Source organism: Nanorana parkeri, unplaced genomic scaffold (genome assembly GCF_000935625.1).
Source record: "Nanorana parkeri isolate BGI_ZX_2015 unplaced genomic scaffold, ASM93562v1 scaffold1625, whole genome shotgun sequence".
In the NCBI taxonomy this organism is placed as follows: Eukaryota; Metazoa; Chordata; class Amphibia; order Anura; family Dicroglossidae; genus Nanorana; species Nanorana parkeri.
The window spans coordinates 272632-288183 of NW_017307893.1; the positions used below are offsets into that span (position 1 = coordinate 272632).

A 15552-nucleotide genomic window follows, 5' to 3' on the forward strand; every position below is an offset into this window, starting at 1 on the left:
ACCCCGAATTCTTCCCCCGGACCCCCCCCCCCCCCGCCCAATAGAAAAAAATAACAAAATAATAATAGAAAAAAATAAAAATAAAACAACCAAAGTGTATGGCCAGCTTTTCTTTCAATCAGATTGGTTGATTGGATTGGAAATTATCTAGGTCCTGTGCAAGAAAGCTTTGCAGTGCGCCTCAGTGGTCACACCGCTCAGTAACCACACCCCCTCCAGTGGCCACAACCATTTCTCCAATACCAGCACCATTTAAAGCCTCCCATTTTATTCAGCCCCAAAGAAACAGATTCAAAAGTATGATAAAATAAAACTTTTATTTAAAGGTATTAAACTTGTAAGCACAATATAAGTATTCTTATTAAATAAAACAACAGTAGGCAAGCAAGTGGTAAACAATAAATGTCAAACTAAAATCGAGTGTATAACAATAAAGTGTCAGGATGTCATGCAGACCCTTTCTTTCAAGTAAGTGCATCTAGAAAAGTACAAACAGAAAACCCAGACTACATGTTAAATAGTGCACACAAAGTACATGCTGCACACTGTTTACTGACACACAGTGCATGGTGCACACTATTGCATATGTATAATATGTGTGTGTGTTTCGGGGGGGGGGCTGTTTTTTTTCTTTGGGGGGGCTTCGGGGGGAATATTAGGGGTCTAAACAGACCCCTGACGTTTCCCTCTTGAAATAGAAAAAGAAAATGAGGACACAGCGTCCTCAATCTCTTTTTCTACAGCACCAGCACTGAATGAATGGAAAACACTCTGTACAAAGGCTTCCTATTCATTCACAAACTGGAGATTGTAAATATTTACAATATCATCCAGTTATGAATGGGTAGGAGCCTCAGTACTGAGCTGCTTCTACCGATTCAGAAATTCATGAATGAACAGGAAGTGATGTAAAGCACGTCCTGTTCATTCATAACTGAGGATACATAGTACTACCGTATGTGTCCCCTGTTGTTTACAAACATTGGAGTGATCAGGTATCACTGCAGTGTCTGTTCCCACAGAGTCGCTGCCGTCCTCACAAGGACAGCGGCTCTCCTCTCTCCTCCCCGCTTGGCCAGTGCACTCTCCTGCCCCCCACTCCATTTCTCCTCCGATTACCGCTGCCTCTGCCCATACAGGCGGGAGAAGGGGGAGCAGCAGGGATCCGAAGTGAAGCTGTAGACTGTTCCTACCGCCTTGTAGGGAATCTGGCACTGCTTGCAGCTTGTGTCATAGCGAGCAGTATCATCCGCCTGGCGCCCCTGTTGCCATGGTGCCCTGCGTGGCTACACAGCTCACACACCCCAAAGGCCAGCCCTGCATTACCAGGTACTGATAGATGGGATATTAGGAAGTATGAGAAGGGTCACTTTCACTAGTTTTCAGAAAGCAATTCCAGAGCAATTAGTAGCTATGTTTAAAGGAATATATTTTAATAGCCATAGAAATTTTGTTTAAGTTTCCTGTATAATACTGCGCATTTAAATGTGCCCTTGATTATATGTTTATTGTAGCTATTAAAATAGAAACATGCTTCCTTAAAAAATCTATATGTTTTTCACATTTTCAGCAATGCCCATTACAGACAGATTATAGATTACAGTAAACATGCTAACTGTGAGGGGAAATTGTTTGCATCTAGCAGCATAAGGTAGTAGTACCAGTAGTACAAGACTGAAATAAATGGCTTTATTCTATTTTTATTTTATTATGTTTGCCTTTTTAAAATTGTTTTAACAGTTTATAACTTTTTAAAGTGTTGTTTTATATATGTATCTTACAATACATATACAATATAACAAATGTTACAAATAAACAATTAAAACATTAAAAACTATTCCCAGCACTCTATAGGTAAGCTTAAATAACACCACGGCACGGCAGATAAATCTTGCTTCAAAGTCCCTTTTGTCTGAATAAAGCTTTGTCTAATAGTGAATATTGATCATTAACTTAGCTCAGTAAAAAGGGTGAAGCTATGTTTACTTTGAACATTTGGTCATAAACAAGGGAATTAACAAAAAAAGTTTTGCTTGCACATAATTGGATGAGCTCTCATAAGCAGGGTCCTTCTAATCCTTATCTATGGTATTATATTGTAATTGTACTTTGCGCCCCATATTTTCTAAAGTGCTGTGCAAACTTTTGGCACTATCTAAATCCTGTTTTATAATAATAATGATTAATGTGAACACAGGCTCACCTTAGCTGGTAGTAGTTAGACCCATTTAAATGGACTTACTTTGTAAAGTTGAAGATATTTCACAGCTCATCCAAGCAGCTTTTTCATAAGCTGTAAAATGTCTTCAACATAACAGATTAAGTCCAGGCTCAGAGCAAGTGGGTTGAATAATTATGGTCATCTAGCAGAAGAAATACATTATACTGGGAGAAATCTCTCAATTGAAGCTGAATATTGCATCAAAAAGCTGGTTCTGTTTCTTTTATTTCTTTATTACAGGTATTTAAATAGCAGCAAAAATGTACGAAGCGCTTACATACTGCACATTCATCTCAGTCCCTGCCCTCAAGGAGCTTACAATCTAAGGTCGCTTTTCTCCCATGCATACATACCTACCCATAGTAGGGCCAATTTACCTACCAGCATGACTTTGGCATGTGGATTATTGTTTAATTAAATGGGCTAAATATCTTTATCTTGCTTTTTTTTGGTTCATATACATACATAGTAGGGCCAATTTAGACAGGAGCCACTTTACCTACCAGCATGTTTTGGGCATATTATTTATTACAGGTATTTACATAGCGCTGACAATTTAAACAGCACTTCACATAGTTGCACATTCACATCAGTCCCTACCCTCAAGGAGCTCACAATCTAAGGTCCCTATCTCACATGCATACATAGAGGGCCAACTTAGGGAGGAGCCAATTAACCTACCAGCATGTCCTTGGAGTGTGGAAGGAAACCCACATAAGCACAGGAGAACATGCAAACTCCTTGCAGATAGTGACCTGGCCAGGATTCAAACCGGGGACCCCCAGTGCTGCAAGGCAGAAGCACTAACCACTACGCCACTGTGCTGCCTGTTATTGTGGAATGTGGATTGTGGATTATTGTTTCTTTAAATGGGCTGATTATCTTTATTATGCTTTTGTTGGCTGGAGTTCTGCTTTAAATATCTTCAAAAATAAAAATTGTGATTGCTGAACACGTGCTCCTTGCTCAGTAAATCTCTCCAGCTTTCTGCCTTGGTATAATTTTCAGGATCAGTAAGTTCATGTCATCCGTACATCCGCTCCTTGTAATTCAGACCAACATGCCACATGTCTCTACTACAATGTCACTAATTAGCAGTGTCATTTTTAATTTAGAACGTCTTTCCTGCTCTGAGGAGTCTAGGACAGAACAGTATTATGCTAGAGGAGCTGGTTTGCTGATGAGGAGATTTTAATTATTGTGTGGTTTGGTTTAGTTTTTACTGAATTGAGTGAGCAGGCTTCATTCATCCTGTGATTTCACTTTCCATCAGCCACTAGTAATTTTAGAGGCTTAGGACTTCCTGGCTGTTGCTACTGTAATTCTTTGAAGTATGGATATTAATCACAAGAGAGTCTTTCATACACCAGTGTTGTTGCATGTATTTTTCAGAATGTCAATATGTACGCTTGAAATGTATACACTCTAGCCCTTTAAAACACGTACAGCTGACTGTTGGACTTCTACTTCATTGATTTACAATAGAGACGGACTGTGCACACCAGACAATCAATACATTACTCTCTTAAGAAGGCACATTAACTTTCATTTTGTACTTTTAACAAGATGTAGTTATTTTCAAGCAAGTGCTTTAGACTACTTTCCAAAGTATGTTAAGGCCAACCGGAACAATTCACTCTTATTCTATGTGGTTGCCACTGACCCTATGTATGCTTTAATACATGAAAATGCAATGATAGCATGAATTGAGAGTGTCCCCTGCTGGGTCTGCTTTAAAAATACAACGGAAGAAAGTAATACAGATCTGACAAATGAGGACAGAAAACATAACAAAGAGCTCTACTGTTGTTTTACAGCTTCCTAGCATGATTGTAAACATAAAGTAATAGGGAATTTTCATGTACAAACTATTTTGACTTTGTATCTTCTTGAGTTGTTGGTGCATTTTCCAGAAACAACTGTATCTAACCGTGGAGGAAAAAATGGTACAAATAGCTGACTGTCTGCACCTAAATTGGATGTAAATCCGACCACTAATAACTCATATAATACTTTTAGGTTGATGTAATTTCAAAAGCCATTTTTAATCCTCTTAAATCTGTAGATTTTATTGAAAGAATATGTTTTAATCCTGACAGAAAGTCCTTGTTCAGGAACTTCCTATTTTAAAAGTGACTATATTATGTCCCTGTCTGAATCTAGCAGGGACAGACGTTGCATAAAACCATAACCTTAAAGATACACAAGAATATGCATTTACTTTACTTTTCACAACTTAATATATCTGCTAATTGTGGGGGGAAAGTTAAAAACATTATAGGATCAAACATTAAGGAGTATGTCAACCCCCAAAAAAGTTTTGGGGTTTTTAGTGTGTGTATAGATTTGAACTCTTGAATTCTGGTAAAACATTGTGGAAGTGAGGTTGAGGGGTTCTCTCTCTCTAGGTATATACAGTATATATACTGTATATATTCATATCTTTGATCTTTTTTTTTCTTTTTCTGTTTCTGTAACAGTAGGTCCCTCACTAATGCCAGAAGTGCCACTGGCTACTTGCTTTTAGACTGTGTGCCCCTACAGTCGCAGTTACTTGTTTTAACCTAACATTTTAACTAACAATACCTTCTCATATTTGGGAATATATTCCGAATTTGATCAACCTTATGTTACTTTTTGACCTGCATAAAGAATGTCTTGGAACAACAGTAGGATAAAAAACAAGCTGATAACCATTTCATTTCCCATCAGTGAGTCAGAATTTGGCTTAATTTATACAATGTTTAATTGAGAGCATCTGCTAGGGGATTGGAAAAATGGTTCATCTGGACTTTTTTAGAATGTGTTTCATTTAATCAGGGACTGGTTTTCTTGTAAAGTTTTATATGTACAAAATATTGTCTTGAAAACGTGCTGGATTAAATTAGCATAGAAGATACTATAATGATACAAATCTTACAGATCCATGACCAGCTAATTAACTAGAGGTGGTATAGCTCCTGGGAAATAGGACATCATTAGAATGATATTGTGTACAGTATATCAATAAATAAAGGATGGTCCCCAGAGATTTCTTGCTGAATCACTGCAAATAGAACAGTGGCATTGCAGCTAATACCAGCTTATGTATGTACATCAAAATTAAATTGCCTCTGTTCTAATAGTGGTTAATACCAGGGCTGTGCAAATTAACGATTAATTTCTCGCTTAATCGTTAATCTTTTTGATCGATTAAAATTTTTTTGATCGATTACATTTTTTTAAAAACTTTCTGCACGAGCGCCAGCCAAGGCATTGGCCTATACACATACAGCACAGCAATGAAGTAATAAAATGAACTAGGATCACACTAATCCAGCACGTTATTATTCTGAGTTGCCCCACTCAAGCGGCGGCCATATTGAGTGGGGCACATGAGATTAATAACGTGCTGGATTAGTGTGATCCTACTTCATTGTAATACTCCATTGCTGTGCTGTATGTGTATAGGCCAATGTAGTTGGATCTGTATGTGCGTTATAATTAATCAAAATCAATCGATTAATCAATTAAAAAAAAATGTAATTAATCGAACACGAAAATTTTTATCATTACCAGCCCTAGTTAATACCACTTTACCAATATTATACATCTTAGTGATAACTAAGTTTTCCCTTTAGAGAACCAGTAGGTGTTTGCACTAATGTAAATCATATCCACAAATAACAGTGCAGATTTACCTCTCAGGGTTATCGATTTCTCTCCTTTGTAGGCCATGAGTATCCCCACAGTGTCAGGCTCAGGGGCCATCCTTTGTCTGGCCTCATTCCAGTGGTGATAACAGATGCTCATAAAACTGTCAATTGACATAGGTGCTGCCATGAATACATAAAAGAAAGCTTAAGACTTTCATAATTGATTGCTTTACCCTCCTTCAACACCTCAGAGAGAACTCTGTGTTTAGGATTATGTTTAAATAGAAAATAAGTAATGAAAGTTAATAAGAAATGATTGCTACTTAATAAAATAATGTATAGGTATTCTTCAAGGCCATTTCAAACCTTTGCAATTTGGTGCCATGCAATAAAAATAAACCTGCTTGAGTATTTTTTGTGCAGTTTCCAGCAAAATGCACTTTCCATTGGAATAAATTATAGCACATATTAGGCTCATGTAGATTGTATCAAAATGCACAACATCAAGAATGCAGAACATCTTCCATGACACCATTATAACAACGTAAAAGTTGAGCCTCCACTCCATACCCATTCTTAGCTTGTTTTATTTAAAGCCGAATTCTAGAGAAAACATTATTTTCTTTCATAGAAAGGCTAGCTATCAGGTTTTTATCACTTCCTGTCCCAGTGTCAGGAAGAGAGCTCACTTTGACTGGAGACAGTGAATAACTACAGGACATATCAGAGATATGTTGGAGGAGCACACTGTGGGGGACATGGGCATCCGACACTCCCAGAAGTGTTCAATTTTGAATAGCCTAATGGAAGCTTCAATGCTGGAATAAAGTGAAGGTAAGAGACACGGCCAACAGAGAGGTGAGTATAATGATTCTTCTATTGCAGGGGTCTTGCAATAAGATTTTTTCTTACAATGGACTGGGTCACTTTAATATCAAGGTGGTACATAACAAACTGATCCTCACAAATGCGCGTACTTCAGAAATCTTCCATATACCCAGAATGAGAATGGATTAGGTTTGGGATTCTCTGTACAAGCTCATTCAACTTTGTCAAAATATTTAATCTTTTAAAGACACATAGTGAAGCAACCCATACATTTCTGACTTATCGTTACCTGGATTCATGGATCAAACATTTCAACTCTTGCTCATCTTTTGAAGTCTGTTTTTAAGAGCTGTTCTTGGCAGTGAATAGAAGCCTATTTCATTTAAAGAAGGCATGCTTACCCTATGTGATTAGAGTTGGGAACTGTGTAGTCAGTTCACTGATGGTGAACAGATGTAGAATGTGCAGCCTTTGGGGCTGGGATACATTATAGATCATTTGATCAAAGTAGACAGCTGATGTCTCATGTGTTTATGGTAATAGCTGAATATTTGATTGTGTGAGGCAAGCAGATACTTTAATAATAGTAAGTTGAAATGTTATTTTAATCATGTGATAGTGATCATTAGTTCATTTCAATAAATTTGCAGGTGGAGTATTTTGATTTGCTTGGTTAAGGAATCTGAGTCTTTTAAATTGCTACAAATAGCAAGTTATATTTGAGATATTTGATATTAATAAGTTTTATGTTATTACTCGTATATACTGTATTATTGAATTACATTGTATAAATGTTTATAATCCTTACCTTTGGAAGAATTAAGTCTTATGCATATGTATGTTACTTTTATTTAACACAGGTTATTTGGTATCACTTCATTAGTTCAAACTGATTGTTCAAGCACATGGAAATTCATAGCAACTCTCCAACGAAATTGGTACCACTATACAAATCCTGTTGTCCTTTTAGTACTGTATTACACACTGGCAACTCTCATACGTCTTTGGCTGCAGGAGCCTGTAAGTGTAATTTATTATTAATTATTTATTTTTATTGATCCTTGAATTGGATTGAATGTTGTTACTCCGATGAAAACACATTAAAGAAACCACTTAAATACGACTGTATCAACCTCTTAATGGACCTATTTGTTTTCAGGCTAATACTGTACTGTAAGAAGGTTAGCATTTTCACTTTGCCGTTGATCTCTATTGATCAATGAGCTGCTCTGCCCTTGTATAATATAATTGATGTTTCCTGTGTGTTTGAGTGTCTTGTCCATCAAAATTTGTTAACAAACATAATACCTTTTTAGAATGAGGCTGTACATACTGTTATGCTGCCGATAATTACTCCAGTTAGCTTCATACAATTCAGCATTCAAGTAATAATGTAATAAGACACCTTTTAGTATTTTATATGTGGACGGAGTGTATTTTCTTTCATGTATGGGGGTAAGCGTATGATTTTATATGTGGGGGTGTATTTTTTTGTGCGTGGGGAAAGTGTATAATTTTATATGTGGGGGAGTGTATTGTTTTATGTGTATGGGGTGGGGTATTATTTTAAAATATGCAGAGATATTTTTGTGTGTGTGTGGGCAGGGAGTGTATTAGGCTCCATTCACACCTGTATCTTTGGGTGCAATTAGGGATTCCTGCGTCAGGAACATGCATTTTTCTGCAGCAGGAATCACTAATCTGGCGTTTACAATGCGGCAGCTGCCACCCACATGATTAGGTTAATGATCAGGTGACAGCAGCTGCATGTAAACGCCTGCACACCGCATATAATGGCATGTAATATGATTACATTGGGTTAGGAGTCAATCACTATCCCTGGACGCATCAATTGTGCATCCAGGGAGAGGGTTTTCTAACCGCATGTAATCATATCACATCCAGTAGCATGCGGTTTGCAGGGGTTTACATGCAGCTGCTATTACCTGATCATTAATTTGAATGGGTGACAGCTGCTGCTTGTAAACACCAGAATAAGGATCCCTGATGCAGAAAAAAAGCAAGTTCCTGACGCAGGAATCCCTAATTGCACCTAAATGTACATACATGGGGCCTTATTGTGTTTGTATTTGTGTCTGTAGTACCTATGTCAGGTTTTCGATTTCCATCTGTGTCCCTATTATGGAATTTCTCCCTAACTTTCTTTATGGAATAAGGAGACCCAGACAAAATGAACATACATGTTTATTAGATTGAGGAAGGGTTAGAACTTCTGACAATGTTTTTATTGGTTTCCATGCCTTCCTTCCCATGACGACCACATCTCCCATTTATTGTACATGTGAGATTGGAGATTTGAGAAAACATTCACCAGTGGGGTTACAAGCAGAATGTAAATCTCACATATATTTTAACTGTTTCTCTCTCCATTCAAACTAAAAAATGTCTGGAGTTATACTTTTTAGTCACATTACAAGTAAAGGCGTGTATAGTACTTACTAGCAAAATTGATTTGGAAGGTTGCAAAATCAATATACTCGAAAATCAAACACAACCAAAGGTTCCACTTAGTAGGCATAGCTTTTGTTTAACATGGCTTTTTTTGTTCTAGATAAGCTCTGAAGACAATAAAGAGGATGAAGAAGGGGAAAACGAAGGAGAGTACAGCCCAGCACCTCTAACTGCAGAAAGAAGACGCAGTCTGTGGTATGCCACCCACTATCCCACGGATGAAAGAAAAGTAAGATCCAAAAGAAAAAAAAGTTTTTTTTCTACTCTAATGGTTAAGAATAAGAAGATCTAGTATCACGTGCTTTAAATTTTTCTGTGCAATATATTTAACAACAATTGGAAATAAATGCACAACTTGTCATTAAACATAAAGAAAACACTGGCAGTGAAGTCAAGCAGCTAAATACACAGTTTTAAGCTGTTTTAATCTCCAGGTATTAAAGTCACAGTACTGTGCACTGTAGAACTTCTTTATCCTGATCTAAATGCGTATGTACAGGGTGCTGTCTAGTACAATGACAGACCGAGATACTATTAAAATATGGGTGTGATCATTTTTAATGAATGCTTAACTACATTAAATAATGGGCTTGCATATCTACCTAGGCATATACTTTAAATTGTTAGTCAAGCTTGGTTAATATCATGCATTTTTTCTCTATATAGGCATATTTGTTATGGATTATTCTCTAATATAACATGTATAATGTATTTCACTGCTACTGACATCATGACAAAACTAATTTCACATTGGGTGCTACATTTCATTAGTCACATGACTAGAGAGACTTGATCATTACTTTTCTGCTTTAACTAATTGGCTGAAATAGAAAGAACAAGTAGACATTTCACTTTACAGTTTGCTTTGCTAGAATAATATTAGATAAACTAATATTATTAGCTATTTCTCTTAATTCAATTTCTATTGCTCCTGAAAAAATGTTTGTGATTTATCATCACCAAAGTATGATGCATTCAGTGTTTGGTTTTGTAGCTGTGGCACAGTCAATGTTTGTGTAAGAATCATTCATTGGAACGATAAGTAACAGAGCATCTTATCAACTTTTAGAACTTGCAGGTTCATATTGCTTGATTTCTCCCATAAATCCATCAACTCATATGAATTCAGATACACTATATTGGCCAAAAATATATGGACACCCCTCAAATAAGTTCAGATGTATCCAGTGAAGAGTACTGTTATCCCAGCAGCTTACAAAGAGATTTTAGACAATTATGCACTCCCAACCTTGTGACAGTTTAGGGAAGGTCCTTTTCTCGATTCCAACATGACTGTGCCCAATCCAGATCTATTGGCATGAATTGTAATGTTGTTTGTGAGCCTTTTCGTACCTGACCCCACAAATGTTCCCTGAACTGAATGGGTACAAAAATACTTCAGACGGTCTCCAAAATCTCTCGAAAAGCCTTCCCAGAACAGTGGAGGATGTTATAGCCACAAAAGTTTTAAGCTCCAGATTAATGTCTTTTTGGCAATATATTGTACCTATGCTAATCAAATGGATTTATATTTATAGTGAGAAAATGTATTGCAGATGGCAAATGACCTGTAATTTATTTTTATCTATACTCTGTTGTTGCTATTGACTGGGTAATTGGTATGTGTCTGTTATTCTCTCATTGTATGTTCTAATAAATGATACTCATTGTATAGTCCTTTACATGCAGATATATTAAAGAATAAGCTGTAGCTAAAATACCCATTTTGTAAGGAAAACGTAAGAGGAAGTAGGCTACAAAAAGATAAAAAGTTCACATTTTGGATTACAGACTCTTTTCCTAACGGGTATTACCGCTGCGAGGCTTCCAAGGTCCGGCTCTAGATACGTGCTCAGTCTAATGTCACGGAGCATTGAAGCGTTCATAAGAGACTCCTGACAGTTAAAATGGACAAAACCAATTAAAAAAACAGATTATTTTATGAAGAAGAAGAATCACAATAATGTATACATGATTCCACAAAATGCAATTTGTATTGTACAGGTGCATTTGTGCAACTGTGACTCTGACATTAATAAAATCACAAAACTGAAAGTTTTCTTTAACAACAGGCTTGTATATAACATTTAAGTCTTAACAACCCTAAATACTTAATAAACTAAAATGTAAACATATGATGATTATTATTGTCTTGTTGTCATATATAAATAAAGGTAGCTGAAATGCTAAGTTCCTATCCATGCTAGACACATAAAATCGGTCTAGGCATTCCTTCACATGATCTCTGCATGAGGCAATATCAGCCAATCAGAACTCTGATCCTCCCTTTTGGCAAATGTCATGTGACCAAGTCTTTATGCGTCTTGGATTGAAGGAAAATGGAACAACTTTTTCTACAGAAAAGGTAATCCTTTCTATTACTATGTCCCTGAAGACTTACCATCACTTTATGTTGATATTTGTGGCTAGGTCTACTTGAACAGCATTGGGTATTTTAGCTATTGTTTTAACTTTAATGCAAAAGAGTGTGTGGTTTTTTTGGCGTTATTTTTTTTGCTGTGAATTTTTAGAAAATATCTAGTAGCATTTTGTAATCCACAGCAATGTTGTATTTGTGTGGCTATTAATAATCTACTCTGCTTTGCTTTTTGCAGCTTCTTTCCATGACCCAAGATGAATACAAGTCAAATGATGTTAGTATACAACACGATTCATTCCACATTTTCATTTCACTCTGCTTGTATACACATGCAGCAGTGATATGTATATACTCTATGAACAAAGAGGTATACAGTTCATAGGGACATCCTTGTCCTAGGTTGTGCAATTATACCCCTTTATATCATACTATGCTGCATTTCCTCTGTGACACTCAGTAAAGCCACCTAAAGCAATAGAGTCTAGATACAAGATAAGTGTTACTACGAAGAAACTTATTTGCAATTTTTCCTTGCTCCCCAAATCCTACGTTATTTTACACCATTCCCATTTTACTTCCTTCCTTCCTTCTCTCTCCTTCCTTCATTTCCTTTGCTTCCTTTCTATGTTCCCCTTCTTTTCTTCCTTCCTTCTTTTCTTCCCTACTTCTTCCCATTTTTCTCTTTCCTTCCTTTCTTTCCCTTTTCTCCTCTTCCATTTCTTTCATTTTTGTATTGATTCCAATATCAGGCAACTATAACATACATACAGTGTACATATACCTCCAGACGTACTGAATGGACTCTCCTTCATATTTCATTGATGCTATAAGCATGTACCATGAATTATGGAGCATGTATTGTGAGAGAGGAGGGATTACATTCTTTTTAGCGGTCTAGCAGAATCTGTCTGTATTATCTGAAACCATGCTCTACCTGCATTTAAAGCTGAAGTTAACAAATTCTTCAATGGGGTATTAGATAGGTACCAATAAGGTACCTCTAAGCATATGCAGCATACCCCAATGGTAGCTGCTGCTGCATCTTTCTTGACAATTTTACATACATGCAGCCTCTGCCAGTGATGTCACTGCTAAAGCTCTGGTGGTGAAACTGACATTAGGGGCTGAAACACAGAAACAACTTTGGGTCATTTGGTGTGCAGCTCCTCTATTGAAAAAACATCTTGTATTCTTTGCAAAGAGTAGAAGCTATTATGTGATTGGACAAGGGGTGTATAAATGTCACAATCTCCCCTTGTCCAATCACAGAAGAAGAAAGTAGCAGCTGGCACAAGTGGGGCACACATCATCAGAAGTACCTTATCGGTTCCTAGTTAATGCCCCAGTCAAGTCATAGCCCACACTTCAGCTTTGATATGAGTGTTTAAAATTACCTTCACTCATGCTGTATGCAGTTAACATTACATGGGTCAATTTATTGGATGAGTTCTATGCTATTAACTTGCTATTGTTACTACACTATTAACTTGAATTTTGATTAAAATAGGTATGTTTGAAATGAATAGCAATGTATTTTATTACATGATGTCATTATTAATTATTACAAACTGCTACTTAACAGGTACTGCTTGTAACAGTTAATGGGACTCCAGTTGATTACCATTCAATAAATACATCACTTCCTATAGAGAATGGACCAACTAAAATAGACATGTACTCCACACCACAATACAAGTGGGAGCACAATGATGAAATCTCAGGTAACAGCTTTTCTTCCAGCTCATTGTGTAATGGCTTGAATTGCTCTATGTTTGATGTAGATAAAGGTGCTAAAGTCTGACTATCCTATATTTAGTGCTGTTGAACAGAATTGCTTCTAGTTCTTGTTAAAGAATAGGACTTCATAAAAATGTTTTTATTAACATAAATCTGTCCTATTTTTGCAGCAGGTTAAAGAATGGGACTTCATTAAATGTTTTATTAACATAAGCCTGTACTGTTTTTGCAGCAGGCTAAGTAACACAAACCAAATTCAATTATACACATCCTACTTTAATAGCACGTATGCAGATACTGCCTCTTATGTTTGCCTTAGGCTTGTATAAATGCTTGATGTTTACACCATAGTATTCATTTACTAAGGAATAGTAAATTCTATTATTATAGTGAATAATGTAAAGTAATTTTCATTACATTTCATACCAAATCATTTACAATGGAATGGGAAAAAAATAGGTTTGTTCTAACATGTAACTAGATGATCGAAGTGAAGACAGCTTCATCAGCTCCACTAAGTGAGTGAACATTTGAACTCATTTAGTAAATATCTGTAAATATCATCCTTTGAGCCCAGCAAGTATTTTAGGATCTGGTGGTAAATGTAAGAAGGGGGTATATTTCTGCATTTACAGTGCTGAATTGTATCGGCCTGCTTGAGTCCCTTTGTTAACCTGTTGTTATGCTTTGTCTCACTGATCAAGTTTATAAGCAATGAAAATGTATGTAGTACGTAGCATGTTTACTATGAAGAAGAATTAGTAACATGTGTTCCATTAGAAAAGAAAGAAGAGGAAGAAGAAGAAGAGCTAGAGTTGGAAGTTTCTGAAAAAAAAGAAAGTACCAAGCTTCACGTCATGGTTGTTGCATTACAGTTCATCATGAAGCAAAGCTATATATGTGCTCTCATTTCTATGATGGTAAGCTTTAATAATACAAACTGTAATAACATGTATCCATAATAAACTAAGGTAAATTGCATAAAGAACAACTTAATTCTTAATTGTGGGTTGAGTGTAGAGCTTTACAGTTTTCTTGCCATGGGTAAATGTTGTAATAGCTGATTACCTTAAACCCCCAGGCATCATTCTAGTTCAGGACCAGTCACATCAAACGTTCAGCTTAGGTGCCCTTGAAGTCAGCAAACTGCTTCTTCTTTTAGAAACTCTCACATATTGTATATTTTTCCCAGAAAACTGGGGGTGTGTTATGACCATTGTTCTTGACCATGCTGTGATTTTGCTATGGTAACACACAACAACCTGGCAGTGTTGTGTGGGACAGAGTGCCTGCCTGTCTCTATAGAATTAGAAATCCTTTACCCTGGCTGGTAAAAGTTTCCATATATGTGCTTCATCTTTGTGTTTTGATGTTTACCTGCAGTTCAGTCTGAAGTACATATTTAAAGGAGCTGTCATAGATCTATTTTCTTGGGTTATTGTTAAAATACAAATGTGACTTTATACTATTTAAATTTTCAACAGCCACCCTCTGAATGCTTTAAATTGCTAGGCTGGGATTATATATTGACATTTGTACAGGGTAAAATGGCAAAGTAAATCCAATTAAACTGAGCTATTTTTGTCACATCCAAATAGGGTCTCCTTTCTGGAGTTCCATAGACTTTTAAATAACCAAAAGGTTTCCCTATTTTGTAGAACTCAATCAAAAATGTTGCTGATTTCCACCATTTGATTGAGCTGTTACTTTTGTATGTGTTTTATTTGTCAATGCCATTTGTAAATGGTATGTTTTGTCTTCATAAAGCATTTCTTACAGTGCTGGTTATCATTAAAAAGCGTCTATGCAAGAAATAGAAACCCTTAGGAAATATCTGTATTAACTGATATGCAATTTATTTACAAGGTCTAAAAACTATCTGATTTCCTTTTAGGCATGGAGCATCACATATCACAGTTGGTTAACCTTTGTGTTACTCATTTGGTCATGTGCCCTCTGGATGATTCGTGATAGGAGGAAATATGCCATGATTAGTTCACCTTTTATGGTCATCTACGGCAATATATTATTAACATTACAGTATATATGGAGCATAGACTTGAAAGATGAACTTGGTGAAGTTTCAGGTCTTCTTGAAAGAAAGAAACCAGAAGAGCTGGCATCAAAGGTGAAATTTGACTTGTACAGCTGTACTATTATATAAATATCAGTACTCGTATTCGATACTGAAAAACTGGTATCGGTGCATCCCTAATGAAAATTCAAATTCCTTAGGAATACTTCATCCCCGTAATCATATTGTAGACATTGTGTATATA

At 36.3% G+C, this 15552-nt stretch overlaps 1 protein-coding gene across 1 annotated transcript in view; it reads left to right on the plus strand.

Annotated features, from left to right (window-relative positions):
• LOC108799079 (piezo-type mechanosensitive ion channel component 2-like) overlaps positions 1–15552 on the plus strand; it is a gene marked incomplete at its 3' end in the record, with an annotated part of 182803 nt that overhangs the window by 107853 nt on the left and 59398 nt on the right. The window contains exons 8-13 of the mRNA XM_018570899.1: positions 7545–7708; positions 9270–9385; positions 11772–11810; positions 13119–13257; positions 14054–14193; positions 15168–15401. Coding sequence (XP_018426401.1) covers positions 7545–7708; positions 9270–9385; positions 11772–11810; positions 13119–13257; positions 14054–14193; positions 15168–15401 — 832 coding nt within the window. The remainder of the gene's footprint in view (positions 1–7544; positions 7709–9269; positions 9386–11771; positions 11811–13118; positions 13258–14053; positions 14194–15167; positions 15402–15552) is intronic.